At 43.2% G+C, this 27,131-nt stretch overlaps 1 protein-coding gene across 3 annotated transcripts in view; it reads right to left on the bottom strand.

Moving 5' to 3' along the window:
* Positions 1–263: 263 nt before the first annotated feature.
* Positions 264–27,131, bottom strand: part of RPN2 (ribophorin II) — a 73,537-nt gene continuing 46,669 nt past the window's right edge. For 2 of the 3 annotated variants that reach the window (XM_073555286.1, XM_073555284.1), the window contains exons 5-18: positions 17,508–17,583; positions 16,794–16,928; positions 16,515–16,691; positions 16,015–16,133; positions 9,881–9,986; positions 9,273–9,364; positions 9,083–9,197; positions 5,529–5,723; positions 4,826–4,912; positions 3,734–3,829; positions 3,496–3,571; positions 3,281–3,410; positions 2,939–3,009; positions 264–691 (exon numbers count right to left, since the gene is read on the bottom strand). In XM_073555286.1, coding sequence (XP_073411387.1) covers positions 2,958–3,009; positions 3,281–3,410; positions 3,496–3,571; positions 3,734–3,829; positions 4,826–4,912; positions 5,529–5,723; positions 9,083–9,197; positions 9,273–9,364; positions 9,881–9,986; positions 16,015–16,133; positions 16,515–16,691; positions 16,794–16,928; positions 17,508–17,583 — 1,456 coding nt within the window. In that variant the 3' untranslated portion in view covers positions 264–691; positions 2,939–2,957. The remainder of the gene's footprint in view (positions 692–2,938; positions 3,010–3,280; positions 3,411–3,495; positions 3,572–3,733; positions 3,830–4,825; positions 4,913–5,528; positions 5,724–9,082; positions 9,198–9,272; positions 9,365–9,880; positions 9,987–16,014; positions 16,134–16,514; positions 16,692–16,793; positions 16,929–17,507; positions 17,584–27,131) is intronic. The other variant, XM_073555285.1, reaches the window with a different exon arrangement.

Consider the following 27,131-nt stretch of genomic DNA (forward strand, 5'->3'; position numbering starts at 1 on the left):
GCATTTTGAAGACAAAGGGTGATCACATCAAATACTGAATTGATTTCTGTTTTGTTCATTCACGGCATTTTATTAATTTCTAACAATTAATACTTTTATTTTGCAAAATATTCTTACTTGTAGCATTTCTTCCACGCCAGACAAACTCTCGTACTGTACTGTGTATATAATGTATGCATATATTATAACTTGAGAATTTTCTTTTAAAGTCTTTTTTTTTTATAGAAACTAAATTTTTTTTAATGTAATACACAACAAAACAGTCCCGTTCACCTTCCATTTTATTAACAAGGGAAGAAGTTTTCAGAAGTCCTATTTCATCTTCTTCCAATTTCGTTCTTCACATTACCCCCCCAAAAAAACATGCTGCCAATTCCCATGCCACCCAAAATCTCGGTTGTCTTTCAGTGTGTGAAAATGCTCAGGCAAAAACATGCCAACAGCTAGTTCACTGCCTGCACCTGGCAGAAAGATGTCAGTGTACGAAATATCTGGAATGGATATCACAGTGGTTTCAATGAAGAGGGGCGGTCACTCAACAAATCAGTGCTTAGGAAACATTCTGGGCACATAAAAAAAAAAATAAAATTAAAAATGGACTGCAATTTTTCAACGTGTACAGATGAATTGACACTGGCATCTTAGGTTGTTTTAACTTTTTATAAACCTGGTCTCACTTCACTTTTCTGACCTGTTGAAACAAAGATGATACTTGTTACACACTACACAAAAGTTCCACATAAGGACAGTCACATTATACACTGCTCAAAAAAATAAGGGAACACTTAAACAACAGAATAAAACTCCAAGTAAATCAAACTTCTTCTGTGAAATCAAACTGTCCACTTAGGAAGCAACACTGATTGACAATCAATTTCACATGCTGTTGTGCAAATGGAATAGACAACAGATGGAAATTATTGGCAATTATCAAGACACACTCAATAAAGGAGTGGTTCTGCAGGTTGAGTCTGGAGATGCAGTGGAGAGCAATCTGCTGCCTGCAACATCCTTCAGCATGACCGGTTTTGTAGGTGGGTCAGTAATGGTGTGGGGTGGCATTTCTTTGGAGGGCCGCACAGCACTCCATGTGCTCGCCAGAGTAGCCTGACTGCCATAAGGTACCGAGATGAGATCCTCAGACCCTTTGTGAGACCATATGCTGGAGCGGTTGGGCCTGGGTTCATCCTAATGCAGCACAATGCCAGACCTCATGTGGCTGGAGTGTGTCAGCAGTTCCGCAAGATGAAGGCATTGAAGCTATGGACTGGCCCACCCGTTTCCCAGACCTGAATCTGAGCACATCTGGGACATCATGTCTCACTCAATCCACCAACATCATGTTGAACCACAGACTGTCCATGAGTTGGCGGATGCTTTAGTCCAGGTCTGGGAGGAGATTCCTCAGGAGAACATCTGCCACCTCATCAGTACCATGCACCCCAGGCATTGTAGGAAGGTCATACAGGCACGTGGAGGCCACACACACACTAATGAGCATAATTTTCCTTGTCTTGAGGCATTTCCCCTGAAGTTGGATCAGTCTTTAATTTGATTTTCCACTTTGATTTTGAGTATCATTCCAAATTGATATCTCCATGGGATATTAAGTTTGATTTATGTTGATCATTTTTATGGTTTTACTGTTCTCAATACATCCCATTATGTAATGAAATAAAGATTTGCAACTGGAATATTTCATTTAGTAATATCCAGGATGCAATATTTTAGTGTTCCCTTTATTTTTGTGAGCAGTGTATATTACAAATATTTAATCACATTTCGTAAAGGTGGTCAAAAAGAAGAGGCGTCATACTGAGTGAGGCCATACATACCTGCTCACGTTTTTATGAGAAAAGGCTTGTTTCCAATAATTTGTTGAGTATGATCACTATAGCCCCTCACTGACTACATTTAATATATTATAGCAATCTAGCAAGTGAACAGTCACAAACCAGTCTGACCAAACTGGATGCAGAAAATAGAGGGAATTGCAAAAAAGATCAACTATCTTTGATTATGGGCCATGTCCGGCTGGAGCACACTTTGTTTTCTTTACAGGGAGCTCATCAATTTAATAAACACAGCCAGCATGAAATCTCAACTGAAAAAAAAAAACAAAAAAAAAAACCCACAACTCTGAAATGTTGTCACAAATATTTTTTAAACTTCCCCAACTGGCTGGGTACACCATTCAATCAAGCCAACCAGACCGGAAAAAGCCTTGCAGCAGAATCTTCTAGTACCAGACTGGCGTCTCATGTGCCTGCCTTAGTACAGAGTCATCTGGTGTAAAATGTACACAATGTATTAGGAGGCACAGCCCTCTTAATGAGATGCATTTTTGATACTTAAACCTAAAAAGGAGCAAATTTTGGTCCAGATTACCATTCTGGAGAAGAGTCAGTGGTAAATTCCTCCCGTATGTTCTCTGAAAAGTAAGAAGTGGCTGTCCGTAAACCAGTGGGCACTGCTGGGATTTCATGCTGTCCATGGTTCAGGCATCAAAAAACTGATGTCACGATTCCTCTTTAATTTTTTTTTTTTTTAAAGAAAATCTAATGTTATTGTACCAATGTTCTTCTGTATTGGCTTGTACATGAACATATTTAGTTCCTTAATAGAAACAATGTATGAAATCGATTCACATTGAGACACAAGTGAAGGCTGTGCTGGAAATGCCGGTGGAGCACGTTAGGAGAGGAAAGTGGGGTGGCTCTTTTGTGGAGCAAGATACACAGTCCATTGCACTTGAGAGGATTAAAGCCACACATAAAGGGAGTGCACCTTGAAATTAATTTCCTATGCAATAGCAACCGACACATGACAGCACGTCGTTAGTCATAAATGTGGACACGAGGTGCGGGTTTTAGGATATGGAGCATGGTTGGCATGCATGTTGGGCAAGTATTAAAATGATTTGGTAAGGCAGCCTTACTTCATGGGACGCCCCCAGATTACCGAAGTGTTCTATACTTTGCCAACCTACTGCTCTGTTCAGCTGCAGTCCTGAGAGAAAGGAGGAAGGAGACAGAAACAGAGGAAGAGAAGGTAAAAGCCTGGGAGTCACAGTGAGGGCTCTCAGTAAAGACAAGATTACAACGGAGCAGGCAGATTATAAAGGAAGATATGTCTTGGATCTGAAATACTCCTGACAGACAAGAATTGTAAAGCAAGTGCTAATTGTACGTATATAAGGAACATAAAAGAAGCCATTTTAGTTTCAGTTTGGCAATCTGGTTCCATCTGAAAGTAAAGAAGATGACAATGATTATTTTACCTTTTGACTGCTTTATGGGCGAGCATGCGGTTTCCAGCCAGGAACGTGACAATTCCCAGTAGGGCCAAATATTTCAATGTCTGGAACATGTTCAGTTGAGTCCAGTAGACATACATCAGGCCCAACATAGCTAGAAAACATAATACAATTATGTAGGAAATGATACGCCTTTTGTATTTGGAACACATTGTAAGTAATAGCATGTGGAAACATACCTGCGTGTCCCAGATGGAAGATCAGTGTGCTTGGAGAAAAGCTGAAGTTGGAAATATTCACACCAATCTTGACCCACTGGAAAAAATAATCTATTACATGACATCTGGGAATTTTTGTGTGTGCGCCACTTGGAAGCTGAGGCATGCTACTATAAATAATCGTGAATGTCCGTTTCTTCAATGTTTAAGCGGTGTGGAACAAAAAGCGTAATTTAATAGAATTAGTATTGTAACTTACAAGAATAAAAAGCAGGAGCAATGGTGCCAGGACCAGGGCGGTGAAAGTATTCGATACAACAGTAGGTGGCCTCTTCTCAGGCTCCCGGAATAAGTGCTGCACATACAAACATATACATTAGACAAGTCATACATACAGACAAAATATATCTAGCAACTCACGCTAGCACTAGAAGAGTACAAAGAGCAATTGGGAAGAGGAAACTGATCTCCAGTGAAGGAAAATAGGACAACATTTCTAAATCTTTTCTTAGGAACCATTTCTTTCTCCCATGATTAAAGGGTTATGCAAACCATAGTAAGTAGTAACACTGCGCTACTGAGTGATCGTCTGCAGTGCTGTGCAAGAGTAGAAAATGAAGAGGTCCAGTAATCATAATGTTAAGTCCTATCCTAGCCTTATGTCAAATGATCGGATGAGAACAACCTTTGAACAGAAACATCAAGAGGATCAGGTTAGTCAGGATGATTTGTTAAGTAGCTATCCGCTTGGCAAATGATTATAAACTACATTCTGAGATTCTATCATGGGTGTCGGTGAAGTGCAGAATTTTATCTACTGTCATTTGTATGCAATATAGTATTCAATTTCTCATTATTGAATAAGTCATCTTGATAAATGTGCTTTCCATTAAATAGCCAGGAAAGTTAACAGACACATTTTCTCTAACAATGTGAACCCATCTAGGTATGTGCATGCGATCAGTAAATGCTGCAGGTTGGACGCTGCGCACTTGTGAAGTGTCCAGATGTTACAGCATAGTGGATGGGAGTTTAAGAAATCCCATGCCCACTATGCGTTCACAAATGCCTGTGGCCCACCCGCAGAGACGGACAGGCGTCATCTCTCTTCAGACTGCAGCATGCCTATTTATCATCCGGAGACTAGAGTCTATGCAAGAGAAATTTCACCAATAGAATGTACTGGATGCGGTAAATCCACACGTTTCAGTGAACACATGCGGATTCACCCGTGTTCAACAGATGGCAGCACTTTGGACGCAATGAACATGCACTGCATCCAAAGTGCTGCCAATTCCGGATTGCCTGCACATACCCTTTGACTTCACTCATATGCCATGAATCCAGTTACCTGAATGTCTGGCTTGGGGGTGAATAGGTTCTTGCTTTGGACAGCGGTTGGGGCATCTTCTTCAGGGAATTTAATGACTACATCAGCCTAAACCAGGATTTAAAAAGATAAATAAATAAAAAACTAAACATTTTATTAAAGGGAATCTGTCACCCCTTTTTTGAGATATCATATAATGATATCATTCAATTGTGTGTCACATAAGGATTCTCTTAGCACTTTTGCTTCCCCCTGACCCCACACCTTTCATGCATAAATACATCTAAACCGATATAAAAAAAGGTATGTAAACTGCCACGGTCTGGTCCGATGAGCGGGGCTTATTCACCTGCTTCCCCCCTCCTTGTCTTGCTCTACACAAGAAGAAATGCGTAGAGCAAGACAGGGAGGGGGGAGGAGCAGGTGAATAAGCCCCGCCCAGCTGACCAGACAGCGGCAGTTTACATACATCTGAACCGATATAAAAAAGGTATTTATGCATGAAAGGTGCGGGGTCAGGGGGAAGCAAAAGTACTAAGAGAATCCTTATGTGACACACAATTGAATGATACCATTATATGACATCTCAAAAAAGGGGTGACAGATTCCCTTTAACATGACACATGTCCTAGCCAGTTAAATGCCATTTCAGCCACCACCTTTTTATTGCTAGACATACAAGGCTATGGTTAATAACTATTTTATAACAGTGCCTACACCATACCATATTCCACAGGATGGGATTCTCCAGAGTGGCATCGCCTACAATCAAGTACAGCGTGTAAGTGCCAGACGCGGAGTCAAACTCTGACTTCCTCTCAGATGGATCAAGCTCAAATCTATATGTGCCCTTATTGTCAGGCTCAGCAACAAACACCACTTCTTGGCTAGTCTTCTGGTTATGAAGGCGAACAAATGTCTGGGAATCAAGCAGAAAAATAAGCTAACATTTACCAAAATGCAATCTGAAATTAGTTGTAAAGATTTCCAGTAGCATATAGTGGCTTTGTCTGTGATTTATAGTATTAATGGGTTAAAGAGGCTTGCCTAACATGTCTGTTTCAGAAAATAACTGCAATCACCATAAAATAGAGCTTCATTTTATAATGTATTGTGATTTACCTTTACTATTACCCCTAGCAATGTATGAATACACTGAAAACTGAGCATGTCTGACACTACCCAGTCAATGTCTGACTGTAGGCACCCTACTGGTAAGGAGCTGCTTTGTATCTCCAATTTTTCAATGAACTTACACATTTACAGGAGGAAGAGCATGAGTCATGAGAGTCAGAGGTCCGCTTTCACAGCACTGAAGACTTAACAACTATAAGCTACACTTAAGAATATCAGATTCAGGATGGGGTGGAGGCTGACATCCTTTCCGATCAACTAGTATTAAAAAGCTATTTCCATCTTTAAGATCCTATCCCAATAGGTAGTAGGTGTAATAATAATAATATTAGCAAATACCTCCAATTAGAAATGTATAGTACTTATGATTTGCTATGTCATGTACCTCATGTAGGGCATTACAGTAGCCAAGGTTAACAACCACAAAGAGCTGTATAACTGTCACTATATGAGTGGCCGTAACCATGGATGGATACCGAAGCTACTGCAATACCCTACATGAGATAAGTGATATAGCAAATCAGAAGAACTATACTACATTTCTAACTGAAGGCATGTGCTAATATAATTACACCTACTACATACTGGGATAGGATCTTGGAGATGAGAATACCCCTTCAAGTTGAAATCTGCAGATCAGCTTGTATACATTGAATGGAACCTGTGCAGCATCACCTCTTTTGCTGTGGCTGCTATATAATATAGTTTTCCCACTCTCTTTTGGTACATTTTGTTTTAGTAGGATCAGACAGATTTGAGTAAATTGGAGAATTGGGCTGAAAAATGGCAAATGAGGTTTAACACAGGTAAGTGTAAGGTTATGCACATGGGAAGGAGAAACAGATGCTACAATTACTTACTAAATGGGAAACTGCTGGGGAAATCAGACATGGAAAAAGACTTAGGCATCTTAGTCAATAAGAAGCTAAATTGGAGTGCCCAGTGTCAGGTAGCTGCCACCAAAGCAAATAGGGTGATGGGATGCATTAGAAGAGGTCTGGGGACACGAGATGAAAACATAATTCTCCCTCTGTACAAATCACTCGTCAGACCACACTTGGAGTATTGTGTGCAATTTTGGACGCCGGTGCTCAAGAAAGACATTACTGAACTTGAAAGGGTTCAAAGGCGGGCTACTAAAATGATAAATGGAGTTGGTTCACTACAATACCCAGAAAGGTTATCAAAATTAGGTCTATTTACTCTAGAAAAAAGAAGACTTAGGGGAGACTTAATATATATGTACAAGTATATCAGAGGGCACTACAGAGATCTCTCCAATGAACTGTTTGTACCAAGGACTGTGACAAGAACAAGGGGGCATTCTCTTCGCTTGGAGGAAAGACAATTTCTGTACCAGCATATAAGAGGGTTCTTCCCGGTAAGAGCAGTGAGGCTCTGGAATTCTCTTCCTGAGGAAGTGGCGAGGGCCAACTCACTGAATGAATTTAAGAAAGGAATGGATGCTTTTCTTGTGAGTAACAGTATAGAAGGTTACGAATAACAGAATATTATAGGTAGATGGTTGACCCAGCTTAGGGGAAGGAATTTTTTTTTCCCTATCGAGAAAATTGGCTTCTACTCTGTGGGTTTTTTGCCTTCCCCAGGATCAACAATGCAGAACAGCTGCACTAAAAATAGGCTGAACTAGATGGACATAAGGTCTTCCTTCAGCCTTCAAAACTATGTTACTAGGTTACCCAACCATTGCTTACATGGGATCACATTAAAAATAAATTTGACACTCTGGAATTGATGCAAAGATTATAGACTTTTATTTTATAATCTTTGCATCAATTCCGGAGTGCCAAATTTATTTTTTACTTATTGTGGAGTGGAATCCTATTTGAGCACCCTTAATAGGAGTGCAGTGCAGCCTTTTTTTATATGTGGGATCAAGACACAAACTTTACTTAATGACTATCCCAAAAATAGGTACCGTATATACTCGTGTATAAGCCGAGATTTTCAGCCCATTTTTTTGGGCTGAAAGTCCCCCTCTCGGCTTATACACGAGTCATATACAGGGGGTCGGCGGGGAAGGGGGAGCGGGGGTGTCAGATCATACTCACCCTTCTCTGCAGCTCCCCTGCTTGTTCCATGTTTGTCGGCGCTGCTCTCTTCCTGCTTCAGCTGTCAAATGGCACCCGCTCATTAAATATGCACATATTTAATGAGCGGGTACCACGTGACCGCTGAACCAGGAAGAGAGCAGCGCCGACAAACATGGAACAAGCAGGGGAGCTGCAGAGACAAGCGCCAGGACCCGGTGAGTATGAATGGGGGGTTGGGAGGCATATTCACCTGTCCCTGCGCTCTGCTGTCTTGCGTCCTCTGCAGTGACATTCAGGTCAGAGAGCGCTATCGCGCTCTCTGCCTGCACAGTCACTGCAGCGCGCAACGCTGATGAGCAGGGGGCAGGTGAGTATACAGTTTTTTTGTTTTTTTTTGTAAGGGAGTCAGGGGCAGCAGCAACATGATGGGGCCACTCACTGTGCATCATAACTGGGGCCACTCACTGTGCATCATAACTGGGGCCACTCACTGTGCATCATAACTGGGGCCACTCACTGTGCATCATAACTGGGGCCACTCACTGTGCATCATAACTGGGGCCACTCACTGTGCATCATAACTGGGGCCACTCACTGTGCATCATAACTGGGGCCACTCACTGTGCATCATAACTGGGGCCACTCACTGTGCATCATAACTGGGGCCACTCACTGTGCATCATAACTGGGGCCACTCACTGTGCATCATAACTGGGGCCACTCACTGTGCACCCTCGGCTTATACACGAGTCAATACGTTTTCCCAGTTTTTTGTGGCAAAATTAGGGGTGGGTCGGCTTATACTCGGGTATATACGGTAGTTAATATTATATGCTCGGACAACTCCTTATAGAAACTATTAATGCATTGATAACCTTCTGTTTTTTCTGTTCTTTTTGTAGCGACTGCCATTGAGGCATAACATTGCATTAATCTCACAGGACTTCACTACATGGATCTTCAGCTTGATGTGTGAAGAAATACTGTATATAGGATGTTCTGGACTGGCTTTTTCCTCAGAAACAATGCCATGTCAGTCAATGTCCTAATTGTTGGTGGCAGCATGGGACAAGTGTTACAGGACATGTACCTGATGAGGTGTCAGGCTGGCTCCTGTGTTCACATCAGTAAGCTGGAAAGACAGTGCAAAATTCTGGTGGCTGTCAGCAGTAAATGGTCCTTTGGCTTTAGAAGGGAATGCCACCCTAAAGAAAGAAATCTTTAGTTTTTTTCTAGTTTCTCACACACCCGATAATACTGTGAACTGATGCTACAATTACCTGGTAGTTTTAGGAGAAATACTCTGGTCTTTATCCACAATGGAGAGATCGACATTGCTGATTCCGACTTCTGTTGACACCTTCACCTTAATCTGTAATAGAGACAGTTTACAGTCCAGTTCACTTTTCTATAATAATGAACTGTTCACACACAGACATTGTGTTCTCCGCAACTGTTTTCATGGCTAAACTTGAAGAGCCACCTAAGGGTTAATACTAATTCATATTATCCATCTCCAGTCTCTGCTCCCATGGCATATAGAATAGCTACAATTTTACCAGTGAAAGACAAACTGCTGCCTTGCACTTATTTAAAATGGAAGAATGAGGGCACAATGTCCCTTAGCCTTGTACAATTTCATTCAAGAGTCTCTTGCTCATCTCAAGGGGCTCAGAACCTGGCAAAGTAAAGATTCAGAACCATCATTTTCTGTTCACGTCTTTCATATGCAGACATTCCAAGTGGATAATTAGGATAATTAGACCCGAGCAATAAAAATGAAAAGGCCCTGGAAAGCTCTACATCACATTATGCAGCACATTTGCTAGATGAGTTGGCACTATTAATTATAGGTCTCCGTGTCAGACAGATTTCAGGTCATACACACCTCCACCTGGCTTGCCAGGAAGCGGCTGTCACCCTCCACGCTCACAGAGAAGTCATAGTAGCCGCTCGCTGGCTTCGAATCCATAAAATTTAGTTGAAACATGTCTCTATAAAAGGAAAAAAGAAGGGAATTATGTTGTATGAGCGTGAATATATTCAGTAGTTAGTGGTTGCTGAGCAGACAAGTCCACAGATCAGAGTGACAGCAGCAGAATAAACAGATTCCGGGGAAATTAACCTATACAGAATATTCATGTCTCGTCCCACCAATTAAGGACACATTGGAAACGTGGAGGAGCGCAGTAAATAATGAAGCCACTCATATTGTCAGCCCAATGTTAACTACATATAGAGAAAACACCGTATGCACTACTGAAGAAGGTGCCAAAGTAGGTTCCTACACTATATATATACTACTTGCTGAACAACATTAACTATTCTGCACCATAAGCTGAGCGCCAAGTCTACTCTTTTCAATGTTAACTACATGACGTCTGACTACCCTTAAAATGGAGGTTTTCTCTTGCTCCGTGTTCAGAAGTTGGTCCCAAATGTTCTCCCATGCTGCAAGCAGAGGCGGCATCGGAGGAGTGCACGCTGGCCAGATCCAGCCAAGTTTAGACGAGTGCTTACAAGCGCTCTAGCAAAGAGCATGTAAGTGCTGTGTTAGTTGCCTAGGAGACTGCCACCGCTGATAGGCTGCAGACGTGGCTGGTAACCTAGTACAATGAGCCATAAACTGTAAAATTACAAATCTCTATTTCTAGAAAATAGAGAGAAGTTTAGTTAGAGGAAAACTGCAATGTTACCCATTTAAGGAGATGAGACAACCCTTTTAAGGATCAGGTGATTTTGTTTTTTTTTTTACTTTCCATTTTCCACCCATTTTTCCCACAGCTATGACTTTATTTACCCGTTGACAGTCGTATGAAGGCTTGTTTTTTACAGAGCAAGTAGTAGTTTTGTCTGGTACTTTACTAGGCTTTTCACACCACATGGGCTTTTTTTTTTTGTTCAGTGCATTACATGGTAAAGTCCACAACTCTACATTTTTTTTTTTTTTAAGAGTTTTGTATTTACAGAGTTCAAAGCTTGGTAAAAATGATGTGACATTTTCTGTGTCAGTATAATTATGGTGCTATCAACCTTGTATAGTTTTATTTCATTCAAGTGGCAAAAAATTGGGGAAATTTGAAAAAGGAATATAAAAAAAAATTGTTTGTATTGCCATTTCCTGAGACCCGTAGTTCATACATTTCCAACAATGGACCTGTATAAGGCCTTTTTTTTTTTTTTTGTCAAGCTGATGGTTTTATTGATATTATTTTAGAGCAGGGGTCCCCAACCGCCGGTCCGCGGCCCAGCACCGGGCCGCTGCAGTGCCCTTGCCGGTCCGCGGACACAAGGGGAGCCAGGGGCGGTCAGTGGCGTAGCGGGGGCTGGGGCGGCGTGCTGCAGTTCTTAGCGGCGGCCAGGGAGCGATCCAAGCAGCTCCGCTGCCTGCAAGAGGGAATAGCAGGAGCGGAGCTGCAAGGACCCGTCCAGCTTCCTGCCCGCCGCCCGCGCTTCCTGTCTGACTGACACAGAGAGGAGAGCGCGGCTGCTGTGTCAGAGCGAGGAAGCGCAGGCGGCGGGCAGGTGAGAGGAGAGAGGTGGTGTCTGTGTGTGTGTGTGTAGCCTGGCCTGTGTGTGTGTGTGTGTGTGTGTGTGTGTGTGTGGCCTGGCCCTGTGTGTGTGTAGCCTGGCCGTGTGTGTGTGTGTGTGTGTAGCCTGGCCCTGTGTGTGTGTGTGTGTGTGTGTGGCCTGGCCCTGTGTGTGTGTGTGTGTGTGTGTGTAGCCTGGCCCTGGAGGAGATGGGGACATGAGGAGAAGGCCATGAGGGGAGTGATGGGGTGAAGGCAATGATGGGGAGAAGGGAGTGATGGGGTGAAGGCAATGATGGGGAGAGGGGAGTGATGGGATGAAGGCAATGATGGGGTGAAGGCAATGATGGAGAGAGGGGAGTGATGGGATGAAGGCAATGATGGGGAGACAGCAATGATGGGGAGAAGGCAATGATGGGGAGAGGGGAGTGATGGGGAGAGGGGAGTGATGGGGAGAGGGGAGTGATGGGGAGACAGCAGTGATGGGGTGAAGGCAATGATGGGGAGAAGGGAGTGATGGGGTGAAGGCAATGATGGGGAGAAGGCAATGATGGGGAGAGGGGAGTGATGGGGTGAAGGCAATGATGGGGAGACAGCAGTGATGGGGTGAAGGCAATGATGGGGAGACAGCAGTGATGGGGTGAAGGCAATGATGGGGAGAAGGGAGTGATGGGGTGAAGGCAATGATAGGGAGAGGGGAGTGATGGGGTGAAGGCAGTGATGGGGTGAAGGCAATGATGGAGAGACGGCAGTGATGGGGTGAAGGCAATGATGGAGAGACGGCAGTGATGGGGTGAAGGCAATGATGGGGTGAAGGCAATGATGGGGAGACAGCAGTGATGGATTGAAGGCAATGATGGAGAGACGGCAGTGATGGGGTGAAGGCAATGATGGGGAGAAGGGAGTGATGGGGTGAAGGCAATGATGGGGAGAAGGGGGTGATGGGGTGAAGGCAATGATGGAGAGATGGCAGTGATGGGGTGAAGGCAATGATGGGGAGACAGCAGTGATGGGGTGAAGGCAATGATGGGGAGAAGGGAGTGATGGGGTGAAGGCAATGATGGGGAGACAGCAGTGATGGGGTGAAGGCAATGATGGGGAGACAGCAGTGATGGGGTGAAGGCAATGATGGGGAGACAGCAGTGATGGGGTGAAGGCAATGATGGGGAGACAGCAGTGATGGGGTGAAGGCAATGATGGGGAGAAGGGAGTGATGGGGTGAAGGCAGTGATGGGGTGAAGGCAGTGATGGAGAGACGGCAGTGATGGGGTGAAGGCAATGATGGAGAGACGGCAGTGATGGGGTGAAGGCAATGATGGGGAGAAGGGAGTGATGGGGTGAAGGCAATGATGGGGAGACAGCAGTGATGGGGTGAAGGCAATGATGGGGAGACAGCAGTGATGGGGTGAAGGCAATGATGGGGAGAAGGGAGTGATGGGGTGAAGGCAATGATGGGGAGAGGGGAGTGATGGGGTGAAGGCAGTGATGGGGAGAGGGGAGTGATGGGGTGAAGGCAGTGATGGGGTGAAGGCAATGATGGAGAGACGGCAGTGATGGGGTGAAGGCAATGATGGAGAGACGGCAGTGATGGGGTGAAGGCAATGATGGGGAGACAGCAGTGATGGAGAGATGGCAGTGATGGGGTGAAGGCAATGATGGGGAGAAGGGAGTGATGGGGTGAAGGCAATGATGGGGAGAAGGGGGTGATGGGGTGAAGGCAATGATGGAGAGATGGCAGTGATGGGGTGAAGGCAATGATGGGGAGAAGGGGGTGATGGAGCACTCATTCAAAACCTATGGTGAGTTGAGTCACATTATAAATGTTATTTAATTATAAGTATGCACTGCTACACTACAACTGCGTCCATAGCCTCGCCCCCTTATGACCAAAGCCCCGCCCCTGCCACACCTCCATCCCCGCCCTGCCGGGCCATGGAAGAATGGTCTTGCTTGAAACCGGTCCCTGGTGCAAAAAAGGTTGGGGACCACTGTTTTAGAGTACCACAATCTCCATTTTATTGCAGTTTTTTGCAGAACCAAAAAAAAAAATAAAAAAAAAAAAATGACAAAACCAAATCATGGTGTTTTATTTCTCCGTTTCAAAGTTGACCATATGGGGTAAATATTTTAATTTTTTACTCATTCAGGCAATTTTCCATAATCAATACCAAATGTGTATTTTTTTTTAGCAATTCACTATTTATATCTTTGTAGCTCTTATTAGTTCATGAAGCTATAATACTAGGAATATATCTACACACGTGGTCAAAATTGTTGGCACCCCATGTTTAATGACAGAAAAACCCACAATGGTGACAGAAATAACTTGAATCTGACAAAAGTAATAAAAAATCTATGAAAATGAACAAATGAAAGTCAGACATTGCTTTTCAACCATGCTTCCACAGAATTTAAAAAAAAAAAAAAATAAAAAATAAACTCATGAAATAGGCCTGGTCTGAAATGATCGTAACCCTGAAAATAATGTGACAAATGGACATGTTAAATCAAGGTGTGTCCACTAATTAGCATCACAGGTGTCTACAATCTTGAAATCAGTGAGAGGGCCTGCATAGAGGGCTACAGATACTCACTGTGATGTTTGGTGACGTGTGTATCACACTCAACATGGACCAGAGGAAGCGAAGGAAAGAGTTGTCTCAGGAGATTAGAAAGAAAATTATAAACAAACATGTTAAAAGTAAAAGTTATAAGACCTTCTCCAAGCAGTTTGATGTTCCTGTGACTACAGTTGCACATATTATTCAGAAATTTAAGCTCCCTGGGACTGTAGCCAACCTCCCTGGATGGGGCCGCAGGAGGAAAATTGATGACAAATCAAAGAGACGGATAATACGAATGGTAACAAAAGAGCCCAGAAAAACTTCTAAACAGATTAAAGGTGAACTTCAAGTTCAAGGAACATCAGTGTCAGATTGCACCATCCGTCGTTGTATGAGCCAAACTGGACTTCAAGGGAGACGACCAAGGAGGACACCATTGTTGAAAAAAATCATATAAAAGCCAGACTGGATTTTGCCAAACTACATATTGACAAGCCACAAAGCTTCTGGGAGAATGTCCTATCCACAGATGAGACAAAAATGGAACTTTTTGGCAAGGCATATCAGCTCTATGTTCACAGACCAAAAAATAAAGCATATTAAGAAAAGAACACTGTCCCTACTGTGAAACATGGAGGAGGCTCTGTTATGTTCTGGGGCTGCTTTTCTGCATTTGTCACAAGGTGTCTAGAATATGTGCAGGGTACAATAAAATCTCAAGACTATCAAGGGATTTTAGAGAGAGATGTGCTGCCCAGTGTCAGAAAGCTTGGTCTCAGTCGCAGGTCATGGGTCTTGCAACAGGATAATGACCCAAAACACACAGCTAAAAGCACCCAAGAATGGCTAAGATTAATACACTGTATTAGTCTGAAGTGGCCTTCTATGACCCCTGACCTAAATCCTATTGAGCATCTTTGGAAAGTGCTGAAACATGCCATCTGGAAAAGGCAACCTTCAAACACGAGACAACTGGATCAGTTTGCTCTTGAGGAGTGGGCCAAAATACCTGTCGAGAGGTGCAGAAGTCTCATTGACAGTTACAGGAATCGTTTGATTGCAGTGACTGCCTCAAAAGGTTGTGCAGCAAAATAAGTTAAGGGTACCATCATTTCTGTACAGGCCTATTTCAGGAGTTTCATTATTTAAAAAATTCTGTGGAAGCATGGTTGAAAAAGAATGTCTGACTTTTATGTGTTTATTTGCATAGATTTTTTGATTATTACTTTTGCCAGATTCAAGTTATTTATATCACCATTGTGGGTTTTTCTGTCATTAAACGAGGGGTACCAACAATTTTGACCATGTCTGTATATTAGGGATGAGCGAGTGGCTTCGGATAAGTCCTTATCCGAATAGCTATAGTGCTTACCGAATAGCTACTTCAGGAACCCAGATAACTGGAGCGCTCCCAATAATCAGCTGTTATGTGTCGCAGCTGTGTGACAGTCACAACACATGCATGAAGAGCCCAATAAACAGGCTCTCCATGCATGTGTTGTGACCGTCACACAGCCACAACACATGCAGCTGCGGCGCCAAACAACATAACATCAGGAGCGCTCCAGGTATCCGGGTTCCCGATGCAGCTATTTGGTAAGCACTATAGCTAACAAGGACTTATCCGAAGCTATTCACTTATCCCTAATCTTTATCTTCTCAGACTGTCCATTTAGGAAGTTAAACTGATGCGACTGGAACCATAAAACACAGTAGCTATCCTTGCTGTTCAGCTTCTGAGCCTGCTCCATACAGCGATGCTACATGACCGCCTTACATTTTCTGGGTGTGTAGCCAAGTGGTTGATGACATCCTTACAGTACACTACGTAATGACAATTGACAAATTAACAAGTTCTCTTGAAGAAAAAAACATATGTAATTAGAATAGATTCAAACTGGGTGCCTGACATGAAGAACTTCTCTTACCCAGACGAAGAAAATGCTGCCTGCTCCAGAATTGTGGCTTTAGTGCTACTAGACTTTGCTTCAATCAATTTCACTTTGGCATCTGTTAATCTTTGCGAGAGAACGTTGGTAACCATAAGCTATGTAGTAGAGAGGAGAAAAAAGGCGTATTTTGGCTAAATTAGTTTAAAACAATATTACAAGCAAAATCTGTTAAAAACTAACTAAAGTTGGATCTTCAATCTATAGTTTCTATGAAATGCTGGAGCAGTTACGCAGCCAGCTCTAATTAATGCTCCCTGTGGTTTGGGCAGCATTAATCATCTGACAGGTTTCCTTTAATTTGGGTCTCACAGCTTCACATCTCTTTTTATTTAACATGGTAAATCTGATGGAATAGAACCACAACACCCACGTGAATAAAACTTAAGACAAAAATTGATCTGGTCTACAGCCTCTACCGTGTTGTAAAATGAACAGACAACTCAGCCAGGTCTTTCAATTCTGGCAAGAATACGTACTTTAAGGAGTGGTTGTTTGTGAGACACAGCAGCAGGTCCATCAGGCACCACAATGAGTGGAAGGTGATAGCGATTGTGGGACAAGGCAGAGGCAGCAAAGGCCACGCTGAAGGCTTCTGAGAGGGAATCAAAGCTCTTCCTGCTGAAGATGGCATTTACCAGCTGGACAATCTGGTCCTGGGAAACCGAAGAGTTATTGTTGAGAAACAAGTCAAAGGAAGCACCCACAAATAGCTAAACAAGATTAGATATAGTACGAATACTTAGAGCTTTTGTTACCTCTTTTAAGGCAGGCTCCACACCAACATGATCGGACAAGCTGTATGTAGCAGCCACAAACAGAGCAGTAGCTTCCAGTCCTTCCTCAAACTGCAGATACTGACCACCCAGGTCATCCAGGCGTGCCACTAGATCCTATGAAAGAAAGAAATCAGTTTCAGCTAGCTTCCAAAAGAAAAAAATAGCAACCATTAATTATGACAATTATAGTTTTAGCTTATTCACTGCACAAAAAAAGTTATCCAATGTGTTTAAATGTATTGATAATTCCCTGATAAGTAGATTCGCTACATGCAGTGCGCACTGACTGACCATTCTGACAGTCTGCATTACACTTTTCAGCCGCTGTCATTTGGTCATGCCACGCTGTGTGTATGTCACTGGCCAACAGAAACCAGGTGACATAAAGGATGGCTTCTCATATGATTTACGGTAGATTAAAAGAAAAAAATACACATGGCGTGACAAGAGCATGGAAGAAATCATGGCACGACCGCAGCTTAATAAAAATGTGTATCAGCAGCTAAAGTCTGTAAAGTGCAATAACAATGAAGCTCAATAAAAGTGATATTAGAAACAGGGAATAATGGAATTTATTGAAGCATTTGTTTTTCCAAAATGTACTTTCCACAAGCAAAACTTCAATAAAAATGTACTACAGCGCAGAACACTATAAAACTTTTCCACATTCCTCTGATATTATGTTGCCGTTACCTCTATTTCCTCCACAATCCCACGTAGGTCAGCTTGTTGGGACAGCATAGAGGCAGTTAAGAGAGCTTCAATCGTTCTACAGAAAAACAGACATGGAAATGAGAACTATTGGGAGTAGTGGGCTTCTGAACTGCAATAACTGTACAACATAACACAAATGGATGAAGAGCAGAATCCAGGCATCACAGATGCAGGAGAAATGAAAGATTAATGCACATCCACACTGGATGAGATACTCACGAATGAGGGAACGGAGAATCCCCATTTCACCATCAAAAGCATTGTACCCCTTCCACAAGGGTGATTAAGAAGTAGCCTTTATATAATATGGCTTTCACAAAACTCTCTTGCTGCTTTAGAGTAAGGCTGGCCATAACCATTACCCTATGTTCACACGTTGCGTTTTTGCTGTGTTTTTTTACATGCAAATTTTAAAGGTGAGTTTCAGCTACTTACAAAAAGCAGGTTTTGCTGAGATTTCCGTGCGTTTATATTGCTGCCTCTTGCGCATGTTGATACACAAAAACTGCCTTAGGTTTGTGCACTGAAAACCCGTCAAAAACTGACACCTACGTTGTTTTGCACTTACCCATTGTTTCCTATAGGTGAAAAAACGCTGAGAGAAGAGACAAGTTGTAGCTTCCAAAAATGCATATTCCCCCCCCCCCCCCCCCCAAGAGAGTCAAGAAAACAAAACCAATGTGTGTGCATGAGATTTCTGAAATCTCAGACTTAGCTGGTACTGTAAAACGCAGCTTAAAATTGACATAAACTCAGCAAAAATGCAACGTGTGAACATAGCCTTAGGCCATGTGCACACGTTGCGGATTCTGCTGCGGATCTGCAGCGTTTCAGGCTCTGCGGGTCCACAGCAGATTTAGCTGCTGCGTTGTACAGTACCATTCTTTGCAATGGTAAACTGAAAAATGCTGTGCAGTGTGCACATGCTGTGGATTTTTCAGCTCGGATTTGCTGCGGGTTCAAATCCACAGCATGTCAATTCTTTGGGCAGAATCCGCAGCGGTTTCACACCTTCTCCATTGCAGAGGTGTGAAACCGCAGGGTTAAGAGCCCGTTACACACAGCGATCTCGCTGGCGAGAACGCTGATTTTGTGACACATCAGTGATCTCTCCAGCGAGATCGCTGTGTGTGACATCCAGCAGCGATCGGCCTCCCCACGGGGTATCGCTGATCGTCCTGGGCCATTTTTTCATCGCTGGTCTCCCGCTGGCCAGCGCGCATCGCTGCGTGTGGCAGCGGGAGCCAGCGATGAACGACACACAGACTGGAGTAGCTCTGCTACTCCAGTCTGTCAGACCGGAGTAGCAGATAGCAGAGCTACGCCAGTCTGTCTGTGCGCCGTTCTGCCTCCACCTTCCGCCCTGCCTGCAGTGCAAGCTGGTATCTAGGGTAAACATCAGGTTTCTAAGGGCCCCGCAGCCCTTAGAAACCCGATGTTTACGTTGGTAACCAGCGTGCTCGCTGGTCCTGATCGCTGGAGGGGCTGTCTAAGTGACAGCTCACCAGCGATCAGCTAACAATGTCCCAGCGACCCCATCCACGTCGGATCATTGGTGGGATCGCTGGGACATCGTTATGTGTAACGGTACCCTTAAACCGCAGGCTAATCCGCAGGTCTTTTGACCTGAGATTTTACCTGTGGATTTTTCCAAATCCGCAGCACCTAAAACTACGTGTGCACATAGCCTTAGATGGCAGTCAGCTGAACCAATTTCAGCCAACACTCCTAACACAGGCTTGCTCCTCTGTTCTCCATGAGACAGCCAGTAACTGACATCGGCTGGCTGCTTATCTCAGGGAGAGCAATGCAATTCGCAATCTGAAATCAGACATGTCTGATCATTATCTCTCCCAACCATCAGTCAGAAAGTGCCTCCATACACATTAGACCTTCACCAACATTAGGCTGGTTTCACATTTGGGGACGGAGGGCTGCGGACTTCCTCCGTGAAGCCCCCCGACTCCTCCGGTTAGCTCCGCCCATTTCTGCATGCGACCTGCGTACCCTATCTTTAACATTGGGTGCGGATGTCGCCGCATGCGTTGTTTTGACGGTGCGGCGACCCGCGTAGATTGCATCATGCTGGAATTTTATGTGGGCGCCGCACTGTCAAAACGACACATGCGGCGGCATCCGCATACTGCAGCACGGACTGCGCACCCAATGTTAAAGATAGGGTACGCAGGTCGCATGCAGAAATGGGCGGAGCTAACCGGAGGTGGGGCAGGGGCGGGGCTTCATGGAGGAAGTCCGCAGCCCTCCGTCCGCAAGTGTGAAACTAGCCTTAGTCTAATGTTTATGGGGGTCTTAAGTGCCCAAAATTACTAAAAAAAAAATGCAAAAACGATCCTATCTGGCAGTTTATCTAATTACTGCACAAGCTGCTGAATGGTGGCTCGCATGCCAGTTCCTGATAATGGTATAAAAAGCAATGCAAGACAAAAGTTAATTTAGACAGGCCAACTATGGCTGTTAAAAGACTACTGAGTAGTTGCCAGATTAGACAGGTGATCCACAGAAAAATCTGATTCTTTCAACTCCAGTAGATGTAACGAGTTGCAGGGCTGAATAGAATTGCTCTGGCTGCTGCTTAGGTTAATAACGTAACAGTGGGGGGTGCCAGGAGTTAGATAATTGGTATTGGATCGGGGGGTCCATCCCGAGGTTAGGTCCTCAATATCATTAGTGAAAGGACGCTTTTTTGCCTACACTACTGCAGTGTGATGTGGGTCAACTCCCAGGTGGCGCCTCTCTATAGATACAATAGGGCCATAGAGTAGAGGGCAGACTGCTGAAAGCACTGGGCAGCCAGGGCTGTGGAGTCAGAGTCGGAGTTAGTTTTGGTTGGAGTCGGAGTCGGTAGAAATGTACCGACTCCAGCTTTAAAAAAAAGGTATTAATATTTCATAATTGAACTTTCATATGAATTTTATAAATGTTACTCAAATATATATGTTCTATCAAACTATGAACAACAGTGATAAGCAGTTCTGCTGGAGATAGAGACATTTCTTACTTCTTGTGTGTCACTGTTCTCCACTGCCCTTATCTAATCTTATGCTTGGTTAACCTCATGCTGCCCCAACCCCCCTACTTACAATGTATGAAACTGAAAGTGAAAATGTGTTGCAAATTCTTAGTAGTAAAGCTCCTCCTCTAGACTAGATCATACTAGGTGTGCATCTTCCAAGCATCTCACAGCTGCCTGCTACTCAGAAGAGGAAGACTGTAAGAAGTATTATCCTTTCAACAAACTTTGCATCAGTTAACTGTGAGTACATGAGGAATAATAACAGTATTATTGACCACTATATATTAGTTGTACGACCTGGCAATAATTTTGTACAATTGTTTTTAGGAAAAACCATTGTCATTTGGATTGTGAATGCAGAATTAAAAACCTGAGAATGTCAAAGAAGCAACACATTAAATCAGCTGTATTTGAACATTTCACCATCACTCAAGATAGAAAACATTATGTCTGTCAGTGTATGACAAATGATCCAGACGAAAACAAATGCTGTGAAGCCAAGATGAGTGCATATTCAGGCAAAGATAAAAATGCTCCTACCAGAGCTTCTAATGTAAAGAGACATTTACAGCGCTTTCATACAGAAGTACTGAAAGCAGTGGATGAGAAAGACTGAATCCAAACCAATGAACCAGTGCCCAGCTCTTCCAGCCAAACAAAGGAGCAGAGAACTTTGCAGCCATCAGTTGCAAGATATTTTGTCAGTGACAAAGTTACTGTGACAATGACAGTAGATACATTTAAAAAACAGATCATAGAGCTTGTTGTAAAGGATAGTGTGCCTATTTCATTATTTTCACGACCAGCTTTTATGTGTCTGAATGGGGAAATGGCCCGCAAGCTTGGTGTTTCTCTGGAGAGAAAGAGTATTAGAAAATTAGTAATCGAAGAAGCTTTTAAACAAAAGGAAGAACTTAAAAAAACTCTCAAGGGACGCTTTCTGTTTCTTAAAATGGATGCCTGCACACGTCACAGAGTGAACTATTTTGCCATCAATGTCCGATTTGTTTGTGACAAAAATGAAATAGTTACCAAGACATTGGCAGTAAAAGACACCAAAGCTCATCACACCAGTGAGTTTCTCCAGGTCTTGGTGGAAAAGGTTCTGCAAGACTATGAACTTAAAAAAGAGCAAGTTCTTTCTGTCGTAACTGACAATGCTTCAAATATGATAAGTACTATTAAGCTAATGAATGAGAGTAATGATGGTGACCAGCAGCTAGAAGAACATTCTGGGTCCACAGACACAGAAATGTTTGAAATAGAGGAACACAGTATTGTAACTGAGGAGCAAACTGAAGTTGCTTCAGATGAACAGCAACATGATAGTTTAGATGATCTTGCTGAAACTGTGTCAATATGTTCTTTCATTCATCACATGCGCTGTGTTGTGCATACGCTACAGCTGGCTATAAGAGACAGTCTGCAAGAAGGACATGCTGCTGCACTGATTGGCAAGGTGAGAAAATTGGCTACTGTTGCCAGAACCCCTAAAGTTGACTCAATTTTGAAGAGACGTGCTGGAAAAGGGGCAATTATTGATCAAGCCACACGATGGGGCAGTACTTAATGATTCAGCGCTTGGTTGAACTGAAAACCTTTCTTGTAGACATGGCTAACCTTCAACTGACGCTAAATGAAAGTCAGTGGAATTAGGTGACTGAGCTGGAAAAATTGCTAGCGCACCCATTTACAGTGACTAAAAAATTACAAGCAGAGGACTTAACTCCAGGTATTTTCTTAAAGGAGTGGAAGAACCTGATGTTTCGCCTGTCCCAAAGAGGAGGGTTAATTGCAAGTGGCATTGCTACATCAATGAAACGGAGAGAGGAGCTACTATTACAAAATAACATTCTTTTGGCAGCTGTTTATGTAGACTCAATGCATCGGATTCTTCTAGATGATCAACAGCTAAGTAAAGGAAAAGAAGCTCTGTTTGAAATAGCAGTAAGGATGAAAGGGTTGCAGAACAGTCAGGAGGAACAAGAAGAATTTGGTCGTCCTGCCACATCTTCACCCTCATCATCAACTGATGAATTTAATTTCGAAAAATATTTGGATCACAAGGACCGTGCAAAGCGTTCCCGCATAGAAGAGTCATCCCCATCAAGGAACACAGCCAGTACATTTCAGCAGAATTTTTCATGTGCACTAAAAGAAATTGAGAAATTTGACCGTTCATCAAAAATAACAGTGCAACAAGCGATTCCTCTGTATCCTGACATTGTCAGAGATGTTGCCCGAGTGGTTACTGCTTTGCCACCAACACAAGTTAGTGTAGAGAGGTTGTTCTCTGCTCTCAAAATAATTAGATCAGATTTGAGGGCATCCATGAAGGAGGATCTGACAGAGGCAATACTTTTTCTGAGGACAAATTTATAGATTTCTTCTTATTAACTGCATAAAAGTGTTTATTGCATATTTACTTACAGTTTAGAAAAGTTTATAACAGTTATTTGCTATATTCTAATTGTATTCTAATAAATGTAGTTTTTGCTCTAAGTGGTCTGATTACTTATATGATGGTGAGAAACTGAATAAGCACGATGTTTAATATTTTACAACAGTAAATTTGTTGTTATGAATTGGCCATTTATGAAGGAGTCGGAGCCTGATAAAATCCAGGAGTCGGAACTGTGGCTTACCGACTCCACAGCCCTGTGTGCAGCAATACAGCGGCGTCACTTGCATTACTGGTTCTGATCACAAGGTTACCTCTGGGTTTGGATTTAGATGAATATATGAATAGAAAATATAGAATGGATTGGATTAATTGAATCCAACATTCCCAATACTAAAGCTATGGATATCCATACGACAGTCAGTCTTGTCTTGGAATTGTCTGGTTTGGCAATCATTACCTAATATGGGGTGGCAGCTTTAGCACAGGACATAAACCTGTAACATGCCCTGCAGCATACAGTCTATGACTAAAAGCTCCAGGCCGAAAGTCATCTCTCCTGACTGCCCCAAACACAGGAACACTTGGCTAACCAGAAGGCTCCAAACAAGCAATGTTTACACCTGCTGACCCAGCTTATGGATCTGTAATAGATTGCACATTATTAGGATGATGTGCTCCAGAGAATGAGAGGTTTTTTGGTACAGCACAAAAGATCATCTTACCATCAAATTAGTATTTTACTCGATCTCCAGCCTATTTAGAACCGCAAGATTAATATGAAGCAATCATAACTAATAATGATTGCTTATGATAATCTTTCAGTGTAAGTGGACAATATTGGCAGATTCAGAGGACTTATCTATTGTGTGTATGACAGACTGCTACTCAATATTATATGTATAGGATAGACATTGTTAAAGTTTTCAACCTCATATCAGTGACAATACATAGGTGTATGCGGAAGACAATTACTTTTTTCTGTTTGCTGCAAAAAGCATTTCCATGCGTATGTGACTTCAACATCACAAAACATTATTAGAAGGGAAATACGCAACGCTTATGTGGGAAGGATCCCACCCAAAAGGGAAATTGTCCTGATCTATACATGACAGCCTCATTTCCATGACAAATGTACTGGGTTCCCCATGGGAAGGGAAGGGGCAGAAGAGATCCGAAGCATTAGCTTGCAAAGAAGTAGAATGACAGTCTTCTCCTGATCCATATACTAAAAGGAAAGCGGCTCGGGCTGTGACAGCTCTCTAGTCACCAGGGGCTTTTTATCACACTACGAGGTGCATTTAAAAGTATCTTGGAAATTGCTTTTTCATTCTTGTTCAGAATTAAACATGTTGTTAGCATTGTCATTTATATGGAGAGTAGCTATTTACATTACAGTCTTGAATCACCCTTAAACACAAAGTGACTCAATTCTAGCACTACCGTTAATGGGGCGCTCTGCGTATGAGGAAATGACTGTATAATACCCTGACAAACCCAGATAGTCAGGACAGGCGTGAGGAACACTGCAGTGACATTACACAGGCAAGACATTGTATCCAACCTAGTAACCCAAGTACACATTTTTACATCAAATCATATGACAGTACCCCAACACCCATTATTTGACTTTGCAGTATGGAGCAACATCGATCCTGAGGCCAACTATAGCAGATCTACTAATGAAAAGTCTAATTATTGCTCAATTTCTATACTAGTGACTTCTCAGAAAAGAAGGATAACAGGTCAAAAATACAAATACATTATGCTCATCAACTGGACAACAACGAGATTTTGACCTTTAACCCCTTATTGACGGAGACAATTTTGGACTTAATGACCAGGCCAATTTTTACAATTCTGACCACTGTCCCTTTATGAGGTTATAACTCTAGAACGCTTCAACGGATCCCGCTGATTCTGAGAAATCTTTTTCGTGACATACTGTACTTCATGATAGGGGTAAAATTTCTTTGATATGACTTGCATATATTTATGAAAAAAATGGAAATTTGGCAAAACTTTTGAAAATTTTGCAATTTTCAAACTTTTAATTTTTGTGCCCTTAAAACAGAGTCATATCGCACAAAATAGTTAATAAATAACATTTTACACATGTCAATTTTACATCGGCACAATTCTGGAAACAATTTTTTTTGTTAGGATGTTATAAGGGTTAAAAGTTGACCAGGGATTTCTCATTTTTCCAACAAAATTAACAAAACCTCTTTTTAGGGATCACCTCACATTTGAAGTGAGTTTGGGGGGGGGGTCAAAATGACAGGAAATACCCAAAAGTGACACCATTCTAAAAGCTGCACCCCTCGGTGCTCAAAATCACATTTTCAAGAAGTTTATTAACCCTTCAGGTGCTTCACGAGCAGTAAAGCAACATGGAAGGAAAAAAAAAAAATGAACATTTTAGTTTTTTCACAAAAAATTTACTTTAGACTCAAAGTTTGTTGTGTAATTTCCAGAGTACACAGATACCCCGTATGTGGGGGAAAGCCACTGTTTGGGTGCATGGCAGGGCTCAGAAGGGAGGGAGCACTGTTTTGACTTTTTGAACACAAAAGATGGATTTTTGGTTCTTACCGTAAAATCTCTTTCTTGGAGCCTTCATTGGGGGACACAGATTACCATGGGTGTATGCTGCTGCTGCTAGGAGGCTGACACTATGCAAAACAAGAAAATTAGCTCCTCCCCGGCAGTATACACCCACCGACAGGCACCAAGCACTTCAGTTGGTGAAAAAGCAGTAGGAGAAGCAACGAGAAAACTCTAAACATATGTACCAACCCAACAAGGGACTCTAAGACCCAACATGGTACAACTTAAACAGGGAGGGTGCTGTGTCCCCCAATGAAGGCTCCAAGAAAGAGATTTTACGGTAAGAACCAAAAATCCATCTTTCTTTATCGCCTTATTGGGGGACACAGATTACCATGGGACGTTCCAAAGCAGTCCCAAGGGTGGGAACAGCAATAAGGAACGAAAGTAACGGAAAGGCTTAGGTCGGCCGGTGAGCCACCGCCGCCTGCAGAACCTTCCTACCAACAACAGCATTAGACGAGGCCTGGGTATGAACCCTGTAGAACCTCGTGAAAGTGTGCAAAGATGACCAGGTTGCGGCCTTGCAAATTTGCATGGCCGAGGCCTGGTGACGAGCAGCCCGCGAAGCCGCCACAGCCCGGGTGGAATGAGCTCTTACTCCCGGAGGGGGTCGCTTTTCCTGAAGACGATACGCCTCCAGAATGGTAGAACGAATCCAGCGAGCGATCGTGGATTTGGAAGCCGGAAGGCCCTTCTGGCGACCTTCAGAGATGATCAGCAAGGAATCGGACCGACGAAAGGAAGAAGTCCTGGCGAGATAGACACGCAGGGCTCTAACTACGTCCAGTTTGTGGAGAGACTTCTCAAGAGGATGAGATGGAGCCGGACAAAAAGAAGGAAGGACGATATCCTCATTGATATGGAAAGCGGAAACCACCTTTGGAAGAAAAGAAGGAACGGGCCTGAGAACGGCTTTGTCCTGATGGAGAATCAGGTAAGGGGAACGACAAGACAAGGCCGCCAATTTAGAAACTCTTCTGATGGATGAAATGGCGATCAAAAAGGTGACCTTCCAAGAGAGAAGGGACAAAGGGATGTCCTGGAGAGGCTCGAACGGCGCCTTCTGGAGAGCGCCAAGAACGAGGTTGAGATCCCACGGGTCTATTGGCGAATGATGAGGAGGAGCCATGTGGGAAACCCCTTGCAGAAAGGTTTTGACCTGTGGTAGAGAAGCTAGCTCTCTTTGGAAGAGGATAGAGAGAGCGGAAACCTGGCCCTTGAGCGTACTGAGGGACAGACCCGCGTCTAACCCAGACTGAAGAAACCCAAGAATAGATGGGATAGAAAAGGACATTGGGAAGACTCATCGCACCAACGGAAAAAAGCCTTCCAGTACCTATAGTAAATGCGGGAAGAGGCTGGTTTCCTGGCTCTGATCATAGTTTGAATAACCTGACTGGACAGACCTGATTCCTTCAGAATTGCGGTCTCAACGGCCATGCCGTCAAACTCAGAGACTGAGAATTCTCGTGGTAAAGGGGGCCTTGCGAGAGAAGGTCTGGACGGTCTGGAAGCCTCCAGGGGACGTCCGCGAGCATGTTGACCAGTTCCGCGT

This window comes from Dendrobates tinctorius, unplaced genomic scaffold, assembly GCF_039654945.1.
Source record: "Dendrobates tinctorius isolate UK_male_01 unplaced genomic scaffold, ASM3965494v1 ptg000223l, whole genome shotgun sequence".
In the NCBI taxonomy this organism is placed as follows: Eukaryota; Metazoa; Chordata; class Amphibia; order Anura; family Dendrobatidae; genus Dendrobates; species Dendrobates tinctorius.